The sequence below is a fragment of the Sturnus vulgaris genome, chromosome Z (assembly GCF_052056855.1).
Source record: "Sturnus vulgaris isolate bStuVul1 chromosome Z, bStuVul1.hap1, whole genome shotgun sequence".
Lineage (NCBI taxonomy): Eukaryota > Metazoa > Chordata > Aves > Passeriformes > Sturnidae > Sturnus > Sturnus vulgaris.
Window position 1 is genome coordinate 73,773,529 of NC_142283.1, and position 20,961 is coordinate 73,794,489.

At 57.9% G+C, this 20,961-nt stretch overlaps 1 protein-coding gene across 1 annotated transcript; it reads left to right on the forward strand.

Moving 5' to 3' along the window:
* The first annotated feature begins 1,198 nt into the window (after positions 1-1,198).
* ARID3C (AT-rich interaction domain 3C) lies at positions 1,199-19,124 on the forward strand. Its single transcript, XM_014886083.2, has 7 exons — positions 1,199-1,504; positions 12,857-12,929; positions 16,573-16,756; positions 16,975-17,219; positions 17,524-17,793; positions 17,974-18,063; positions 18,858-19,124. The coding sequence occupies exons 1-7, from the start codon at positions 1,235-1,237 to the stop codon at positions 18,998-19,000; spliced, it is 1,275 nt and encodes a 424-aa protein (XP_014741569.2). The 5' UTR covers positions 1,199-1,234; the 3' UTR covers positions 19,001-19,124.
* The last annotated feature ends 1,837 nt before the right edge of the window (positions 19,125-20,961 follow it).

Genomic DNA, 20,961 nt, shown 5'->3' on the forward strand with positions numbered 1-20,961 from the left:
ACTCCCTTCTCCTCACACATCTGTGTGTGCACAGCCTGCACACAGCCCCATGCGCTCCTGTCGTCCAGCACCCACACACACACACGGACTGGGGGTCGCCCCCTCTCGCTGCGCCCCCGGCCCCCGCGCAGGCCGGCCCCGGGCTGGCTCTCGGCGGGCCAGTCCGGGGCGATCCCCCGGGGCTGCCGTAAGCCCAGCCCTCCCCGGGTGACTCCCTGGACGTGCGCTAGCAAATGAGAGCGGGGAGGGGTGTTGCTGTCTGACTGCCACTTGTTGCAAGAAAAAAAAAAAAAAAAAAAAAAAAAAAAAAAAAAAAAAAAAAAAAAAAAAAAAAGGGAAGAAAGAGAGAAAGAAAGAAAAGAGGGAAAAATCCCACCCACCCTCATCTGCTGCGGAATAAAAGAAATATCGGCGGGCGCGGCGCCATGTGAGCGACGGGCCGGGGCCGGGACCGGGCGGAGCAGCCGGCCGGCCGTGCCCCCCGGGACGGCAGGGCGAGCCCCGGGCGGCGCTCGGAGCCGGCGGCATGGTGGAAAACCCCAGCCTGGCGGCCAAACCTGCCCTGGTGAGGGACGGAGCGGCCGGAGGGGCCCCGGCGACGCTGGGGTGCATGGCGGGAGCGGGGTAGGGACACCCGCGTTGGACGGGGAGCGGGATCGGGGACCCCGATGAGAGCGGGAGGGGGGTCCCAAGAGGACGGGGCGCCCACTGAGACCCTCCGGCGGGATCGGGACGGGGTCCCCGGCGGAGACGGGGCGGTGGGGGGCTCGGTAGGAGAGGTTTCCCCGTCGGGGCGGATGTCTCCGCTGGACCGGGGAGGGAAGGGGTCCTCGGTAGGACGCGGTTCCCAGTGGAACTGAGGTCCCAGCAAGACATGGGCTCCCAGCGGGACGGAGGAAGCAGTCTCCCCGGGTCGGACGCGTCCCCCGGAGGAGCGGGCATGTGGTACTGGCGGGCCGGCTTCCCCGCGGGGCAGGGTGCCGGGTGGTCCCGGCAGGAGAGGCAGCCCCTCCGGCGGCAGGAGCCGCGCCGGGCGCGGCCACGGTTCTGCGGGCAACTTTTGGGCAAGGCCCCCAGGAGCGGCGGGGAGAGCGGGCGGGGTGGGGGATGCTTCCTCCCCTCCCTCCTCCTTCTTCGGCTCCGGCGGCAGCGCTGAGGCCGTGCCCTGTGCCCGCAGCCGGCCGCCCCGCCGCGGGGCCCGGGGGCGGCGGGGGGGCTGCGCTTGGCGGCGGTGATGGAGAGCCTGCAGCGGCAGCAGGCGGCCCGCCTGGCCCGCGGCCCCGACGGCGCTCCCCGACGGCCCCCGGTGGAGCCCGGCCCCGGCCCCGGGCCGCCGCCCGCCGCTCCCCGCCGCCGCCCGGCCTCTGGCCCGCGCCCGCCGCCAGCCGCTGCGGGGGAGGAGGAGGACGACGAGGAGGAGGAAGAGGAGGAGGAAGAAGGGGAGCCTCGCGACCCACTGCCGCCCCCGCACCACGAATGGACCTACGAGGAGCAGTTCAAGCAGGTAAGGAGGCATTGCTGCCCCGGCACCGGCTACTCCGGGCAGGCATCCCCGGTGTCCCCCCATGGTCCCCAAACTCGGGTTCAAACGGGTTCCTCATTCAGCTTTGCCTGAATGGACACCTCTTACGTCCCCCACTGCTCCCAAACCCTGTCTGCGTCCCACCCTAAATGGGCGACACCACGCCCCAGCCCAGACCCACCCCAAGCAGACATTCTCCATGTCCCCATTAAACCCCAGACATTATTGCGATGCCACCCTAAAATGAAACCCCGCCAGTACTCATCTACTGCCCCCAAACCTCATCCTCTCCTAAATGGGTACCCCCTGAATGCTCCTCACTGTCCCTAAGCCCTGTCCCATCCTATAGGCATCGTCATCATCCTATGTGCTCCCCATCTCCCTTCTGCCAAACACCATTTCAACCCTGCTTCGTGACCCCACCTCCTCAGTGTCCCCTGTGCCTGTCCGCAGGTCGTGCATCATAATAGGGTGTCCAGAGTCCAGGCATCTCCCTGTGCCCACCCTGATCTGTGCCAGCTCCATTCCTGGTGCTTTCCATAATGGGGTAAAACAGGCTGACCCCTGTCCACGGAGGTTTTGCAGAGATGAAAAAGGGCGAGGGCTCTGATGTGTGGTCACCCCAAGGAGCTGGTGAGCCATGGAGCTGAGTTCCCGTGTGTCTCTCCAAGGCTCAGGGCATATTGTGGTTGGTCAACGCAGCTCACTGATTTCTTGTACTGGAGGGAGTAGCACATACAGCCTGTCCCCTCATTCCTGGTGGGCGTAAGGGAGAACCTTTTGCAGCTGAGATCTGGCACAGGGAAAGGGCTTTCAGCAGCTCGTATAAAGGATGGGAAAAAAGTCTCCTTGTATTTAGTGCATGTGGATCTCACCTGAGCCGTGTTGTGCAAGCTCTGGTATGCACAGCGGGTGCCTCTCCATGGAAGGGTGTGGGAATGGAGCGCACAGCACCAGAGCAGGTTTGTGATCCTCACACACTCAGCTTCGTTATGGGGGAGAGAGAAGCACAGTGGGTGACAGGGAAGATGTGGTGAGGGGATAAAACAGATGTCCCCATACAGCTGTTGTGTGGCTTTTTAGGACGGCACTGCTGAGGGTGAGGATGAGAGCATTTCGGTCTCATCCAGTTCTGGCAGGAGATGAAGGGAACAGCAGCAGGGACCCAACTTCAGGCTACTGTTTCAAATTGCTCAAGGCATTGTTATCTGGGGAGCCGGGGCTCACCCCCTGCCTACAAGGCAGCAGGTACAGGTGCAGACAGGGCACGGGCAGCACATGCTTCCCGGCCGTGCCCGGAGATGCTGCCAGTGCCTGACACTGCCTTGAAGCAGCCCGGGGAGGGCCGGGGTGGGTGAGCTTGCACAGGCCAAACAGCTCGTCCGGGAAGTGTTACATTACACCCCGCTGCACAGAAAAAGGCTGACTGTCCGGTTCCTGGGGTCAGCCGGGAGGTGGGAAGCAGCTCCTCCCTCCCGGGGAGGCTAGGAAAGCATCCCTGGCATTTCTCGTCCTTCAGCCTCCTGCCCTGCCCCTGTCTGGGGCTGCCCGTGCTCCTTGTGCAGGGCAGGAATGTTGTGAATAGTGGGAGAGAAATGACAGGAGAGGTTGGGGTGCGGGATAAATTCTGCCACAGCTTCTCAGGGTGAGAGCTGGCTCGTTCCTTGATTGCTCTCTTTGGGTTTTTCCAGCCCTGATTGGAAAAGTGACAGACCCCTCATCCAGAGACCCACACCTGTGTTTACCACTTCGCGGCGTGTCCCAGCCAGCCCAGGGAACAACGGGATGTCCTTCTGCAGTTCGGAATAGCTGCAGTGCCAGCTTGCTTTGGGGTCTGCGGGGTGGCTGTCACTCCTGTCCTCCCCGGAGATCATGCAGGAGGGGACGTACCCCTGCATGGGAGGGACGTGTCCCTGCCGGGTCTTCCCCAGGCTGCAGGGCTGTGGCTCACCCAGCCTGGGAAACAGGTTCTCCACTCTCTGCAGGGACTAAGTGGGGAGGGTGGCTGTGCTTCAGCTTTTGGAGGTTTCCCAGGGGCTGGGCTGTGATGTTGTGCGGGAGGTGGGGGGGATTCAGCTTGTGTCTGCTGGAAAGCTGCTGGGGCAGTGGCAGTGTGGTTACAAGGTTACAAGCTGGAGAGAGACCCTGTAGTGGCCAGAACTGTATTTCTCACCAGGAGTCCCTGCTTGGTTTTGCCCAAGCCATCACGCCAGCTGCCGGGGTGGGGTTCAGGGCTCGTTCCTGCTCTCATCCTCCTAGACTGGGGGCAGAGCTAAGTGATCACCAAATCTAGGCTGTTTGACAGAAAGTGGTTAGAGAGAGACTTCCCCATCTCTCTGCAGTGGGGAGGATGCCTTGATGAGGATGGGGTGGGAGGTTGGTGCAGGACTAGACAGGAAAAGGTTTCCACACAAGCAGTGGTGCTAAAAGTGGGAGCAGAGGACGAGGTGGTTGTGGTGGAACCCACAGGGTTAATGGACAAATGCTGCTTTGCATGGAGGAACTGTGTGGGGAAATACCCCACGTGTATGCTGAAGTTTTATGTGCTTCCCGAGGCGCTGGTTTGGAGGGGGGGGGGCTGGTGAGACCTTTGCTCTGCCTGGGAGGGCTGCTGTAACATTACGAGGCTGAGAGACCCCCTCACCCCTGCCTCTTGCATCAGCCCCCGGCGCCAGTTTATGTACATTGATAAGGACACATGGGTAGAGACCTGGGCAAAGGTCTGGGAGGTCTCCACACCCAGGGCTGTCAGGCAGACCCAGCCCTGAGGTGGGGGGCACCAAGGGGGGTCTGATCATGCATTAGCTATGAGTCCCAGCTTCCCTAAGGTCTGGGATGTCTCCAGGTGTTAATTCTATGGTGCTACATTATGTTTAAGTTGGAGGGCACGGGTGAGAGCCTGGCATTTCTGGTCTCAATTTCAGGATCCATGAATTCAGCTTTCTCTCTGGGGAAGCCATGCATATATACGGGGATAGGTGTGCTGGTTTTCTCCAAGTGATAGAACAGCACCCAGAACCTGGGGCTTTCTTCTCCATCCCTGGGGTAGGAGGGACTCAAACATCTGGGCTTTGCATCCAGCTCTCTGTTAGTGGAATGTTTGCTGGCAGGAGAATGCCCTCCCTGCCAGGGCCCCTCCAGCATGTTCACACCCATCTGTGACTGGGGGGATCAGGATCCTCTGAAGCTCCTTCCTCCCTGCCCAGGAGCAGCTGCAGGGGGTGAGCCCCAGCCAGACCTTTAGGAACTCCAGGGTGTCTGGTAGCCACAGTGGTTAATTTGGAGGTGGCTGGTTTTGCCAGCAGCTGTTTGCCATTGTCCTCAGCCTAACCCTGGAGTAGCTGTTCCTCCTGCCCTGCCTGTCCCTCATGCCAGCAGTTGCCTCTTGCACCCACCCACCTGTTCTTAACATGCATTTAGGGAGGGTTTGCCAGCTGTGAATGTGTGCACTCACATCTCAGAGCCTGGAGGTGTGCGCCCCTGTAGACAAAGATCTCCTTGTGCCACAGAGGATTATCCCAAAACTGAGTGGAAGGGTCTGTGGTATCCACCCTCCTATCTCTGTCCATATTGCTTTGTCCTCGGTGCTGTTCCTGGGGATGGAGGAAATAGAGGCAGGAGTGTTCAGAGAATGGAGGTGGCTGAAGAGGGGGACTCGGATGAGAGGGTCGTGGTCTCCATGCCACAGCCCTCTCCTCACCATCAATGCATCTTCAACCTAAGTGCAGGACCAAGGGCTCCCATGGCTAAGTTAGAGGGTCTCTGGTTACACTGCAGAGGCAAGGAAGGGAGAGTGAACACTGTGTGTTTGCCCCAGTCCATGTCTGCCTGGAGGCTTTTCTCCACTGAATTTGTGAGCAGAGCTGTGCCCCTAATCTGGGACCACCTGCAGCGGGGAGGTGGCATCAGCAGCAAGGGTAAGCATGCTAATGCCTGGAGCTCCAACATCTCTGGCAACACAGCAGCAGCAGAGGGCACAGGACAGGACCAGGGGGCTGCTGGAGTGTGGCTGGAAGGGCAGCACAGGTATTCTGGGGGGTGTGTACCCACAGACCAACCTGACTGTGTGCATCTGTATAAATGCACCTGTAAGCATGGGGGGGTGTGTGTGTGGGTCCACGTGAGTGCCTCTGTGTGTAGAGATCCTTGGGAGACCCTGTGTGTCTGTATGGATCCACATGAGTGTACAGAGTGTGTATGAGCCCATGGAAGTGCTGGAATGTGTGTGTGGATCCATATGGCTGTAGGTGTGTGTGTGTGTGTGTGGGCGCCCACACCAGTCCGAACACACCAGTGTGCATGTACAGGCACATGTGTGGTGTCTCAGTGTGTTTAGGCATGTGCACACACATCACTGTGTTGGAATTGCATGGACCCATGGTGCTTGTAGCAGGATTTGAGGGCTAAGTCCTCTCCAAGGCAACCTGTTTCCCAGCCCACAGTACTGAGCAGTCCTGATGGTTCCAGTCTCCCACTCCCAGTGCTACCCCCAGGGCACTTCCTGGCCCCTCTGGAGCTTGTGGGATGCTCAGAGCCTCAGAAGCTGCCACAACGCTATCTTCCAGCTGGGGCTCCAAAGAGGAGGTGTTAAAATTAGTTGAGGATGTGACAGTACCCTGGCTGTGGAGGGGAGAGATGCACTGTCAGGAGCTCATACTGAGGCTGCTTCCAGCTCCCTCCCCGCTGCCTCCCTGAAATCAGATGCCATTTGAGTCTTTGGGGAGGATGCACCCTCTCATCAACTTGGGCCTCCAGTAATCCACTAGTTATGTTAATAATGGAGGTAAATCTCCTGTGCTGCCAGCCAGCTGGACAGGGCTGCAGTAGGGAGGTCAGATCTGGCGTGGTGGACTGTGGTCTCAGGGAGATGGATGGATGGATGGATGGATGGATGGATGGATGGATGGATGGATGGATGGATGTGCGCATGGATTGTGTGTGTATGTGAAGAGTGTGTAGGGATGCATTAGTGTGGACAGGGTCTGTGCAGAGGGGGAGCACATACAGGGGCTGTGTGAGTGCATGGTGGGGCTGTTTGTCCAGGGTGAGGCTGCACAAGGAGGGCATGCACATGTGTGTGCATTTGCAGAGCAAGGTGCAGTGTGCATGAGTGTGCAGAGGGTGAGCAGACTCTACATGGAAACCTGTGCCCTGGGGCACAGGGCACCCACTGGAGATGCCTCTGTTGGTGAGGCTGTGTTCTCCATCATGGATCCAGAGCTTATGTCCCATGTCTGTGGGAGGGCATGAGTGAGAACCAGGTCCAGATGCTCTTTCTGCTCAGGATCACAGCTCTTCCAGGGGCTGAGGCAGGGCCTGGGGTTGCTTTCACAGGGTGTGGTTGGGGGGGTGCCACCAGCCTTTCCTTCTACATTATTCCTTAACAGAAGTTGCAGGAAGAGGGTGGGGCCAGAGGTGCATGGTGGGGAGGGGGATTGAACAGCCCATGCACATCCCAGGCATGCACACAGCCCCCCAGGTGTGCACCCCGTATTCACGCAGCCCCACAGCAGGTGTGTGCATGCGCAGACCCCGATGTGTGCTAGAGCATGCCCTGTGTGCTCAGCCATGCAAGTACCATGGGGGTGCATGTGTGTGTCCCTTGGGGACACCTGGGGTGGTGCTGGTCACAGGCAGGGTCCCATAGCTGCAGTCAGCTAGGAAGGGATTGAAGGGGAAGGGTGTCCCACGTCTTCAGTCAGCCATGGAGGGATCAGGGGTGGGGGGGGACGAGAATGAAGGGGGAGGCAACATGGAGAGGAAGGCGAGGATGGAGGGGGAGGCAGTGGTGTAGCAAGCCCGGTGGGTCAGGAAGGTTAACCCGAACAAATCCGCTCATTGACTCCCTGCCTGCTCAGCCATGAACGAGTAACGGGGCTGATCGTGGGGGACGTGTGTTCTCCAGGAGCCAGGGCTGCCTCTCCTGTGTCACAGCCCCCAGACAGGACAAGGGGCCATGAATGGTGCCCATGGTGGCACCACACATCCGTGGGCGGCTGTTTCCTCTGCCGCAGCCTGTGGGGAAGCTATGCCAGCACCCCCTGCCTCAGTTTCCCCTCCTGCAGAGTGTGTGAAGCAGGAGGCTGGGGACCCTGTGAGCCCCTCACGCCGCACCAGGGCCAGGCTGTGGATGGGGGGCTGCCATCCCAAGGCCAGCACTTGCCAGCAAACCTTGTGCGGGGCCGGGTTAATGTTTGCAGCAGGCAGCCCTCCCGGGAGCGGCTGCGGCGGGAAGGGGGGTTTTAATGACCTGCCGGATCTGCCGCATTATCAGCGCTGATTAAACCTGCCTGCTCTATAAAGCGCCGTTAAATATTAAGCATGATGAAAGGCTTTGAGGGGGAACCACAGGGCTGGGAGAGGTCCCCAAACAGAGATGTCCGGCCACGCTAGTGGGGTGGCTGCTGACGTTGGTGGTTTTGGGATGAGTGAGCACCCCGCACCCCTCAGGGCTGTGGGGTCGGGGAGCAGTGTCCCCCCAGGAGCCAGCACTGCCTTCGAATGCAGCCGGCCGTCCCGGCAAAGCTGTCCCGTAACCATTAACTTATTAACAACTGGTGGAAGAGGCGAGTGGTGGCTTGCAAGGTCAGGGGGTGGTTCGTGCCTGGCGGGGAGTGAACTGCCCCCCAGCTCTGGCAATGGGGATGGGCGGGGAGGGACCTGCAAACTCTTAGTTCGTTATGTGTGCCCCATAGAAAGGAAGACTCTTAACTGTGGATACCGTTGGGGCTCCTGAACCCCAGCGTGCTCAGGGCTGTGCCTCAACTGGGAATGGCCAGATCCTGCGGTTACCTGCAGGGTAAACTGAGGCATGCCAGCAGCGCCCAGGGACAACACCAGTGTCTGGGTGCCTGATTGTGCTGGAACCATCTTCCTTGGGAAGGATCTCAGAGGCAACAGTCGAGCTCTGGAGAGGTGCAGTGACTCCAAAACAGTACATCAGCAGTCAGCCACCCGTGGTGTGTGGCTGGGGGGTGCAGGGAGGTGAGCATTACCTGGGTGCGCTGCGTGAACAGTGGCCAGATGGAAAAATTAGCAGTGTGGCTAATCAATGTGGTGGATATTAAGCAGCTCAGGGTTGGGGGGTTTGCATGGTGGGGGGGAGCTGAGCAGGATCCAGGATCGATACAGCTCATATTAAGTGGATTAAATCCTGGCTGCCTATCTGAGCCCTTGCTGCCAGCAGGAGGTGGCAGCTGAGCGGGGACTGTGGAGGTCCCACTGGGATTGCTTCCTTTGGCAGCAGGGTCCAGGGGGGACTGAGTGGGGACTCACCAGGAAGGGGCAAGCTGAAGTGCCTGGGGGGTGGCTTGGCACTTTGTCACATCCTTCCTCTGACCTCCTAGCTGTCTAGGGTGTCAGCTAGACTAAGGGATCTCAGGGTCCCAGGCTTCATCTCTAGAAGCCCTCCTGGCTCCAGGAAAGTCATCTCCTTGGTGAATGAGTGGTGCTAACAATGTTGCTTAATCGTGGGGAGAAGGAGGAGGAGAAAGAAGCCCAAGGTCTATTCAGGTCCTGTTAATAAACCATGTTCGACCCGCTGACCTTTAACCTGCCTGACAAGCACCGTTATCCCCATCCCTTAAGGAATATAGACGTCGCCATGGCAATGGGATGACAGGAGGGAGCAGGTCCCAGAGCTGCACCCAGTGTGGGATGTGGAATGAGGACAGACTGAACTAGTCCAGCACAAGCACCCAGGCCAGCAGTGCCAGGTGGAGGTGGGGTGCTGCTGGGGTTCCAAGGCTAGTGGGGTGGCCAAGCATGGGTGGGTCCCCGAGGTCGGCAGAGCAGGGCTGTACTGCACACCACCGGGATATCGATCCTGGGGCTTGACAGTTTAATACTTCCGTTTATAGAGGAATATAGTTACATCGATGGCGTTAAATGAGTTACTAATTATATCAATACAAACACGATTAAAAGGGTCCTTGCTCATAGGTCACCGCAAGCAGGAGCCGCGGGTTGTGTTGCACAACTGTCCCTGGGCAAGGCTCAGACCACTGCTGCAAGGCACATGGCGGGGGGATGCTCTTGGGACACACGTGCCCTGCAGGGTCAGGAGTGCCCATCCATGTGGCGTACCTGTCTGGGGTTGTGTGTGCATGTGTGGGACAGTACATCTCTTTCTGGAGTTCTGTATTCCTGTTCTGGGCTCTGTGTGCCCATCTGGGGTTGTGGATGCACATACAGGATTTGTGTGTGCATATATGGGGTTGTGCATGTCTGTCTGGGGTTGTACACGCATGTATGGGGCTCTCTTTGCCCATTTGGGGCTGTGCATGCCTAACTGGGATTTGTGTGTGCCTCTCTAGGGTTGTGCATGCCTGGCTAGAGTTGTGTGTTCTGTTCTGGGGTCGTACGTGCTGCTCCAGAGTTGTGCATGTATATATGGGGTTGTGAATGCCTGTCTGGTGGTGTGTGTTCCAGTCTTGGGTGGTGGGTGCACATACAGCAATGTGCATGTTCCATCTGGGGTTGTGTGTGCACATTTGGAGTGCGTGCCCGTGATGTATGTATGGAGTTGTGGATGCTCCTGCAGTCTGGTGTGTGTCTATGGAAGTCTGGGCACACACCAGACTGCTGTACATGCCTGTAGGAGGCTGTTCACTTCCAGACGTGGCTGTGTAGGGATTTGTGCCCATGTGGATTGTGTGTGCATGTGCATCACAGGCTTGTGCACACTCCTGCGATGTTCTGCGTGCCCCTGTGGGGCTGCACACACCAACACAAGGTTGTGCAGGATTGCCCATTCCACCTTTTGTGTGGCACTAGGGGAGATCTGTGTCCCTGTGCAGGGTTCTGCCTTGTGCTTGTGTGGAGATGTGCAATGCCCACGAGTGTGCACACTCATGTGGGGTTGAGTGGACCCACACAAGTCCGTGCACACTTGTGCACACAAGCCCAGGCGTAGTTGTGCATGCCTGAGTAGGGTTGTATATGCTCACATGGGCTTGTGCACCCCCACGTGGGATAGTGGCAGTCCGTGTGGGGTTATGTACACCCAGGTGACGCATGTGTCCCTGCACAGCGACTGTGTGTGCCTGGGAGACCTCTTCTTCAACCTGAGCATCCCCAAATCTCATGGAACACCCCGTGCATCCCAGGCGTACCCAAGGGCTGTGCCAGCTTGTCCCCAGTTACTCAGCTCTGCTCTCATCTCCACTTAAAAGCTGACCTTTGCTCCCTGTTTGATGTAATGTGTTTTTGCATCTCAGTGCCCCACAGATAAAAGGTTAGAGGTTAATAAACAGTGGAAAAATAGAACCTGGCCCTTGGAGGTCACACCTGTTTTGGGGGCTGGAGTCAGTAGCAGTCTGAGTGAGATCTGCTTGCATCTATGGGAAGAGAAACACGGGTGGCACCCAGGGCAGAGGTGTGTGGGTGCTGAAGTCCATCCATGGGTAACCCCTCGGGAAGGTAACCTTGCAGCGGGAAGAGTGGTAGTTGCCAGTTTTGGGGATTTGCCCCTGCCTTGAGAAGCCAGATGTCACGGGATGTCAAAGCGCTTGGTGTGGAGGCCTTCCAGAGGCAGGGACAGGCAGGGAAATGCAGGCAAAGCTTGGCTGACAGCCTTCCTGGGGCAGAAATCAAAGCAGCTTCCTGGAGCTCTGCTCAGAGCCTGACCTAGTTACTGTAATCAATGGCTCAGGGACCTCCTGGAAAAGAGCAGACGTTGGGGATGGTGCACAGAGCAAGGCAGGGAACACTGTAGCGGAGAGGGACACGGTACTGGCACCCGGGGCTATCCAAGAGCACACAGCAGCAAGGAGGTGATAGGTAAGTGGGATCCAGAGAGAAGGGAAGCAGCAAAGGAGGAGCTGCATGGAGCCAGGCGTTCATCACCTGTGGGTATGGTATGAGTCTGGTAGTTGTACCCGAGACGAAGCTAGGGACAGGCAGTTAGCACCGTTCTGTCTCTGACAAGGGACAGACAGCTGGCACCTGAGTTAGACAAGGGACTGTGTTAGGTGTGTGTGTTCAGTGATGGGGTCTGTAGAAGCATCCTCACATCCCTGTAGGTGCCCACATTCTGCCATCCCTACATTCCCATGTCCCTGTATTCATGTGTCCCCATTGCGTCCCTGCATCACCCTACCTCTGCGTTCCCTGAGTCCCACAACCCACATTCCTACATTCCCATATCGCTGCATTCATGTGTCCCCATGGCATCCACCCCCCATCCCCACATCCCCCTGTCCCTGTAGTCTGACGACCCTTAAGCGCAGCTCCCTTTATCTCTCTGGTGAATGATGTTCTGTGTGGAGTGGGGGTGTGCTCCATTTCTATTGGTTTTTAACGGCCTTTCCCAGCACAATTGTGTTTTAAACGACTCTATTTTGTGCCTGACTTTGTTTTCCAGCTTGCATTTCTTTGTATATGTTTTGGAAATCCATTCTGGACTGCTGAGTTTTGTTTCTTTTCAATGGCTTTAAATTCTTGCCGGGCTTGCTGGGAGGAATTGGTGTCTATAGTGTCTTCGATTGGTGCTAATTTTTCCTTCATGTGCTCTGACTTTTACTGCTGGGCCATCGATCTGGCAGGCTCCAATTTGTCATGGTCACTCAGGCGCTGTGCTGGAATCAGGCGAGCCTGGACTTTCGCACGGAGCTGGCACTTCGTGTCCCTGCTGTAGGGGCTGCACTCACCCCCCCAGTGCTGTCCCTCAGGCTGTGTCCGTGTGTCCAGACCACCCAGCACACAGAAGTATCCTCATTGCCACGTTTGTGTTTGTGCAATCCTGTGCACACGGCAGCCCCAGCACTTGCAGTTCCCTCGATGGTGCCCAGTGCCATGGTCAAGCCAACTTTTCCTTCCCCAGGATGGGATCAGCCCGCACTGTTCGGGTGGGCCTGTGTCCCTGTGGGGGATGAGGGCTGAGGAGGACGCTGATCCCATGGTGGGACTCGGGGACCACTAGCACTCGGCAGTGCCAGAGCAGAGCTGAGCATTGCGATCCTGGGGTCCTGTCTGGGGCTTGGGGTTTGCTGATGCCACTGGGCTGTGATTCTTGCACCTAAGAGGGCGAGGGGCAGGACAAACTGAGGCACAGACTCAGCATTTCTGCAGCAAAGATTCGAAGTAGTCAGTGGTCTGTGGGGAGCCCCATGCCAGACCCCAGGCACGGGGAGAGACCACGCAGGCGGAGGGTGTGTCAGAGGATTCTGTTAGTGGTGCACAGAGAGCCTCTTGTTGATAGCAGAGCAGGCAGGTGGGGCCAGAGGTGATGCCAGGGTCTGGCACAGGCAGTGTTTCGCCCCAGGCACTGCTCCCCTCTCCATTCTCACCTGCATGTGCTGGAAGCACTGACCCCTCTCTGTCTCCTGTCTCCAGCTCTATGAACTGGATGAGGACCCGAAACGCAAGGAGTTCCTGGATGACCTCTTTGGCTTCATGCAGAAGAGAGGTAAAGGTGGGTGGCTGGGGTGGGTGTCACTGCCACCCCTGCCTCGGCTGCTGGTGGGGGGGCTCACGGTATGTTGTTCTCAGGTTCTGAGCTGCTCCACGGCTCTGCAAAACCCTCAGGCATGCTCCCCCTGCCCCCCCCCCCCGACCCCAAGCTGCGGCAGCTGTCGATGCCTGCCGATACCCCGTGCCCATTAGCGATGCCCAGCAGGGATGCCCGCTAGAAACACCTGGTGGGGATGTCCATTAACATATCCATTGGTGGACAAGCATTAGCAACACCCCTTAATGATGCCTATTAGCAGTTTTCAGGACGTTTTAGGGATGCGTGGTGGGAATGCCCTTGGCAATGCCCATTAGGGCTCCCTGTTAGTGCCTGGTGAGGATGCCACCATCGGCACCTCTCAGGGATGCCTGCGGCTTGCTGGAGCGGGGCCAGCAATCCAGGCAGCGCCGGGCACCCAGGGGTTAAGGGCTCGCCAGCCAAACCCATCCTCATTGGAAATCTTTGCTATCGGCATGGGGAGCCGAGCGGCTCGCGGGGACTCGATAAATGCTTTAACCTTCGCCCTCCCCGGCCGGGCCTGCGACAATTAAAAGTTGCCGAGCGCGGGCGTGTGGCCGGCCGTATTAATTAGAGCCTTTTGCTGGTGTGTGGATTAATGAACAAGTCGCTCGATAGCCAGTAAACCCCAGGCAGAGGTTAATGCCGAGCTAATTAACGGGGAAAGGCTGAGGGGGGTGCGGGAGCTTTGGGACTGGCTGTGCAAGGGGTGAGGGAGGGCAGAGAGGGGCAGTCACCCGCCTGCCCTGCCAATTGGAAGGGTGAGGGTCCCCACCTGGCTGTGGAGCTGCAGAGATTGACTTTTGGGTTGGGCTGGGACACCACAAACTTGTTGCACTCAGGGGTGTGTGGTGAGTGGCTGGTACGGCCATAGGGCTCACACTGGGGCCAGCTGTAGGCTGTGGATGGGCTCGGTGCTGCCTTATGGGTGTCCCCTAGCCCTGGTGCAGAGCTGTGGGGAGTGAGTGGGAGCATCAGCACTGCCTCAGCCCCCCAGCATCCATCAGCCACAAGATTCATGGGCTGCTCTGCAGCTTCATTATCTCTCTCTCCAGAGCTAATTAACTCCCTCGCTATTGGGGCCGGGGCTAATTAAGTAAGTGCCTGCTGGTGTGGGGAGGAGGGAGGGAGCGAGCCTAATGCTTCCCTGACAATACTGCTGCACATCCCTCTGTGTCTGGATGTCCCACTCCTGTGCCCTCCATCCCTTCGGTCCTGCCTCTTCTCCAAGTGGGTGCTATCCCTCTGGGGAGGGCAGGCGGGGTGTGAATGCACACGTGCAGGTGTGCATGAACCTGTTGGAGGAGACAGGGATTTTGGGCTGGGGTACCAAAGAGAAAGTGGACAGAAGGGCTGAGGTACAAGGACAGCGTCTCAGGGTTCCTCAAGAGCTGGCTAAGAAACAATACCCAAGAACCACTGCAGACGCAGCTGAGGCACCCAGAGGTGCATAGGCAGGGGACTGTGACACCCAGGCTATGTCCCCAAGGTCTCCAGGAGGGATTGATATCCACAGGGTGAGCCCTGCTGGAAGGGACTTTGTCTCCCCTACTGTCTGTCAGGACAGTTATCAGCACTGACATTTAGCAGAAGAGTGGAAAATTTGTAGGGCTGAAAAATGTGTTGTGAGGCAGACCCTCTGAGGCCAGCCCATGGCACAAAGGCACAGCTGGCCCTGGTGGCTCCTGGAGGCGGTACCACCACCACCATCGGACACAGGATACAGGCAATGAGGCAGCTCATGGCCATGCCCCAGCTTCTGAGGCACCTCAAAGACAGGGACAGAAGGGGGCTATTCCTGCATTTGCTTACTGGGATCTGCAGGCCCCCCCTTTATATTTCAGCACCAAGCTGAGTGCCCTGCTGATAGCACAGGGCTATTAATCAATCAAGGCGCTAATTGCAGCACCACAATGACTGTATCACCTCCCTGGGCTTTTGTGCCCTTGGCCCTGGCTGGGGCTGGGGCCATCACTCTGTGGGGATGCAGACAGGTGCCTTTGTCAGTGGGACAGGCATCAGCCATGCACCTCACACAGCCCTGAGATTAATGGTGAGGCACTTTCATAAGCCACCAAGGCTGGAGAGGGGAGAAGAGAAAAGAAATCCATGGACCATTGACTGAGGGCTAGGACCCTGCAAATTCGTTGGCATTGGGGGTGAAGGAGAGCCCTCAAACTGGGCCCCCCGAGGTGATGGGTCTTTTGCCAGCAGCCCCGAGCAGGGCAGGTGAGCTACCGACAGCAGATGTCAAGTCGATATCTCTGCCTTTCTCCCAGGAGGATAAACTCTTCTCCCCCTTCCCAACCTGGTGAACAACACAGACACACACACACAGAAAAGAAAAAAAAAAAAAAAAAAGAGTTAAATGAACTCAGTAAAAGAATAAAAAGAGCTCATTTTTCAGGCTTATGTGAAGAAGCCAAGCCAATATCAGGGCCATAAATTAGGGATGCTGGAGGATGGCGGTGAATGACGGCTTCGTTTGAGGGGCAAAGCGCAGTCATGACAGCCTCCCTCGGCCAAATGGATGGGTTTCCAATACTGCCTGTGCCCTGCCACCTCGCAGGAGGAATAAATACGGGGTGGAATGGCACAGGATGGGACGGGGTGGGATAGGATGTGATGCTTGTCCCTCCTCTGCCCAGCTTCCAGTGAATGCTCAGACCATCATCCCAAGGAGGCATGGAGCACAGCAAGGCTATTGGGTTATTTGGGGGTGCAGAGAAAGTGGGGAGGGGTTTTTAGCCAGGCTTGGTGGCTGTGGAGACCATGCTGATTTATACTGGGCTCACAGAACCCTGGTGAACCCATGTTCCCTTGCCTCTTAGCCTCATAGAGAAAGGGTGATGCTGGGGCACCAGGGATCAGGGTCTCTGCTGAGAGCAGTTGAAGAGGATTTGGGGTCAGGTTTATTGAAGCAGGGCACTAAAGTCCTTTAAGCAGAGGAAACTACTGGGGCCATCTGTAGAGTCAAGAGGTTTTCCAGAAACTCTTTGGAAGAGTGGAGCTGGAAGAGAAAACCTCTCCATAGAGAAATGGTCCTCCCAGAAGGGTCGTGGGGGTCATCCCTCTTCAGAAAGGTTATAGGATGGGTCTCTAAAGTGTAGATGAAGTCTCTCTTTATGAGGTTTTGAAAGAGCATTACAGAGCAAGTCATTCTAGGATGCTCTGAGAGATTTGTTAGATTGGTGCTGTACAGATAGCTCTGAGAATTGTGGAGAGACAACCTTATCTAAGGTTGGAGGAGGTACTTTGCCCATCCCACTGTGACTCCAGGTACTGTGCCCATCCCACATAAGAGCATACCCAGCCGACTGACAGCTCCATCAAAGGTGACTGACCCTCTGCCAGCATGCTGGGGTCTCCCCTGCTTTTTTGGCACAGTGCCAGGCACCCTGGGGTCCTGTCTGCACCCCAGGTGCCCATGAGTGTTCACCTGGGCATGGAGAGATGTGCTTCCCGTTGTGAGTACCTGCAGTGGCAGCTGGGGAGAGGGTGGGGGCTGTGCTCCCAGGTACAAAGGGCCCCTGTGGGCAGCCCCCCACACCCTCTTCTATTTTCTGTGTGCCTGTGGAAGGGACGCCAGTGAACCGCATCCCCATCATGGCCAAGCAAGTGCTGGACCTGTACACACTGTACCAGCTGGTGACAGACAAGGGTGGCCTGGTCGAAGTCATCAACAAGAAGATTTGGCGGGAGATCACCAAGGGCCTCAACCTACCTACCTCCATCACCAGCGCTGCCTTCACCCTCCGCACACAGTGAGTGCCTGGCAGCGTGGTGGCACCTGCCCTAGGGTGGTGACACCTGCCCTGGGGCACCTGCTGGCTAAGGTGTCCCAGAGCCCTGCATGGGGTCTGACATGGGATACCACAAAAGTGGATGGAGGGCTCTGCTCCTTCCAAGGGCTCTTTGCTCAGCACAGCACTGGCTGGGAGATGCATGACCGTGGATTTCCCTTGGCTCTCTCCCCGTGCAGATACATGAAGTACCTGTATCCCTACGAATGTGAGAAGCGGGCGCTCAGCTCTCCCGGAGAGCTCCAAGCTGCCATCGACAGCAACCGTCGGGAGGGGCGGAGGCAGACTTTCGGCACTGCACTCTTCAACTACTCGCCAGCCAGCACCCCAACCCTGCTGGGCACCCCCAAAATGCCTCTGCCAGCTCTTAGCATCTCCACACACAGCTGTGGCCAGCTCAGCCAAGTGCACAGTGTTAAGAAAGGTGGGTAAGGATTCCATCTGCCTGGCAATGACTATCTCTTCCCAGGGATGGACACTGCTCTAGCAGCAGGGATGTTCCCTGTCTGCTCTTGCCCATTTTGCTTGGGGAAAATAGGAGCAATGTTGTTCTTTTAGTCTCTTTCATTGAGTGAACAAGTGTATTTTCCCTGGCTTTGGACAAGGACCAAGCCCAGATGTTGGGAGTGGTGGCCTGCCCTGCCCCATTGCTGTTGGGGTGGAGTTGGCACCTCTGGGTGAGGTGGAGTGGTGATGAGGGACCGGCTGAGCTCTCTTGGTCATTGCAGAGGACGGAATGCTGGCAGCATCAGTGCCAGGGCGCATCGCTATCCCGGTGGGACTGGCCGGCCACCATCTCACAGCAGCCCAAGCAGCAGCTGCCTCACAGGCAGTGGTACTGGAGCAGCTGCGGGAGAAGCTGGAGACAGGGGAGCCCCCAGAGAAAAAGGTGGCCCTGACAGCCGAGGAGCAGCAGCGGCTGGTGCAACACGCACTTCAGCACAACCTCCTGGCCATGGCCTCCCAGTTCCCCATGAACATCAAGATCTCCAACCGAGGTAACGAGATGAAACACCTCAGCCTTGGTTGTCTCTTTCCCTGGCATCCGAGGTGGGAGCAGCAGCAGCAACTGGAGAGGAGTGTGGATGCCCAGAGGGACTGAGTCCCAGCTTATCTGTCTCGGACAGGTTCTTGTTTCTCTTTTGCTTAACACTCATATTGGTATTTCCTTTCCCCAGATGACAGACAGGAGACCGCATTGAACCTGTCCACCAACAGCATTAGCAGTATCAACATGTCAATAGAAATAAATGGAGTTGTCTACACAGGTAAATAGAAGGGCCGCTTGGCCCGTGTAATTGCGGCCGGGAAATCCAATAACTTATAGCCACTGCCTGGCCAGCAAGTCCTTCCTTCAATCTGATGTCTTTACTATAAAATCCATCGTAATGAAGTGGCAGGGCTTGGGGAGAGGGGGCAGGAGAAGGAGGGGGTTGACAAGGATGGAAGTTGGCCCAAAGCAGGTGCTAGCAATAAATGGCTAAAGTTGAATAGATGGACAGATGGACAGACTCTGGCTGAGAAGGGACCCTGCACCTTGGGTCATACCACATCCCAAGGTCCCAAAGGCAGGGCTTGGATTTGGGGCCACCCCAGTGCTTGTGTGCCCAGAGGATCTCTGGCTGGGTGTGGGACTCGGCTGATTGCAGAGCATGGTGCAGGGAAAGATGTTGGGGTGCTTTGCTGGAGCAGAGGATCCTTTGGGGTGCCAGTGTGCACCAGCTTCGCTAAGCAGCCCATCCCGTGCCCCCTAGATCCATGCGTGTCCTGCTGAGACACCCCACAATTAAAATCGATGGCTTTGCCTTCAGAACTTAAATATTTAATGAGCTGGAAAGGTCAGGGCTAAGCATCATGTGGGGCTGCCAGCCAAATGGGCTCTGGGCCACCCTACCGGCTGCACCACACAGGCAAGGATGCCTGGGGGAGGGGAGACACCACAGGTGAAAAGAGGGGCTTGAAGCTCCCATGAGTTTTGGTCCCACACTCCCCAGCTTGGATGCTGGGCCACGATCCTCTTCAACCCTGGGTTTGCCCTAACCTGCTTGTTCTTGTCCCCCAGGTGTCCTGTTCGCCCGCCGGCCCTCAGCCACCCTGGCACCTGGTGGAGGGAGTGCCCAGATGCGTCCAAACCCCATGCCTGCCCCAAACCCCCTGCTCCCAGCCTCCTCTCAAAGCCACACTCCCGGTAGCGCCTCGCCATAAAGCAGGCTCCCTGAAAGCAGCTGAGGGTGCCCAGAGTCTGGGGAGCTGAGCTGTGGGACCCAGCTGGGCCACCACGGTGGGACAAAGGTGCCTCTTGCTGCAATACTGAGCTGCGTCCATGCAAGGCTGTGAACACCCGCGCTGGCCCTTTTGTCCCTTCATCCCCACGCGTGCCCTCTCTCACACACACACACACACGCATACGTTCCTTCCCAAAGCACGCTCCCAGGTAACCCTCCTATACATCTCCTGCTGCCCTGATGCCTGGGGACCCCCAGGACCTGCATGCTGCATCCCCTACATCCTGCAGCCCCTAACCCACATCAATGCACGCACTACTGCCCCTGTACACGCCTCAGTGCATACACTGAATCGCCTGCACTCACCCTTGATGCCCACATGGCCTCTCCATACACACCCTCCATGCAAACACTGCAGGCACCATACTCTGCAGCCCCTAATAATCGTAGCCCCTATACACTGCAGCCCCTATATATATACTGCACCCCCTACCCACTGCAGACACCCCTACCCAGCCCTCCTGTGCTGCCTGGGCTTGCTGCCCCTGCCCTGAGACACCCCCAGGGTGGTGGCATCTCAGCCCCCCAGGTCCTCAGCTCAGGGGGATCACCCTGGGGGGGGCAAATAATGGGGATATTGGTGGGAATGGTGGGGGTGGAGCTTATTGGGGTGGGGCTGGGGTTAGGGGTTAATGTCGGGGTGGGGCTTTTTGGTGGAGGGAGGGCAGGGTTGTCCAGCAGAGCCTCCCCACCACCAAAGACTGCCTGGGTGCCCCACATGGGTGACAGGGAGACAGAGGGCACTCCGAACTACCTCGTTGGGGCTGGGCAGGCGCCTCCTCCTCCTGCGTGTGCTCCAGGGTGCCAAAGCAGGTGAGCGTGGAGCGACACTCACCTCTACCTCAGCGTGGGGGGCTCGCCAGCGCCGGCCTGTTCCCCACACTCCCTCCGCAGCCGCGCGACTCCGTGTATCTATTAAATGAAACGATCTCCTGAACCAAACCCGTGCTGAGGGTGGTGTGCAGGGCGTGGTGCCACCCGCCGAGCTCCTGCGCCCAGTCTGGGGGTGCAGGACACCCCGAAAGTCCGTGATACCTTGGGGTAACAGCTGCAGTGCTTGAGGTTTCACAGCCCACCTCATGCTTACCTCCAGCTCAGTTGCGGAGATCTCCAAGTTGCAAGCAAGTGCCCTACACCCACCAGAGCTCTCAGACATGGGCTGGATCAGACCAACTCCAGCTGTGCCCCCCATGAGCCCCCAGTGGCAGTTCACCCATAGGTGGGGATCCCATTAGGCTGCCCTGTGCCAGGGAAGGAAACATGACACTGGAGCCACTGAGACCGTGTCCATAGGGCTGTGAGGTTGCACGTGGCGAGATGCCAGTAGTGCTGCGCCAGCCTGGTATCCGAGCAGTGCCCACAGCAGACACAGGTGACCATGGTAGAGCTGGGAGGTTCCCACGAATGTGTGTGGTCGTTTGTGCACCCTCGTACAAACTCAGTGGCATGTACGCTCAGACCAGCACACTCAAATACTCACACATGGACTTCCACGCTTGTGCAGCCACCTGTACATTTGAAGAGGCACAGGGGACCCCCGTGGGGACAGACACTCCGGCCACAGGCAACCACGAAGACTGGTCCCTGGCACCCAAGGGGGCAGAAACTCCTGGTTGAGAGTCCCCCCCTGAGGCCAGACTCAGACCCCTGGGGACACCCTGAGCTTCCTGGGGACAACCCCAACCCAGCCCCTCGAGGACACTCCCCAATACTCCGGGAACAGCCCCGGTCCTTTGGGGGCAGCTCCAACCCAGACTCCCGCCGACATCCCCAGCGCGGATTCCCAGGGCAAGAGGACACCGCCAGCGCAGACCCCCAGGCCCATCCGGGGAGCGATGTCGCTGTCCAGGGTGCTGTAGCAATGCTGCCCGCCCCGGACCC

What these genes read in the sequence shown, in the direction of transcription:
- ARID3C (XM_014886083.2), top strand. Translation starts at nt 1,235, where the DNA reads ATGGAGAGCCTGCAGCGGCAGCAGGCGGCCCGCCTGGCCCGCGGCCCC. An exon ending in GCCTTCACCCTCCGCACACA is followed by an intron (nt 16,757 to 16,974) that starts GTGAGTGCCTGG and finishes CTCCCCGTGCAG; the next exon opens with ATACATGAAGTACCTGTATC. An exon ending in AAATGGAGTTGTCTACACAG is followed by an intron (nt 18,064 to 18,857) that starts GTAAATAGAAGG and finishes CTTGTCCCCCAG; the next exon opens with GTGTCCTGTTCGCCCGCCGG.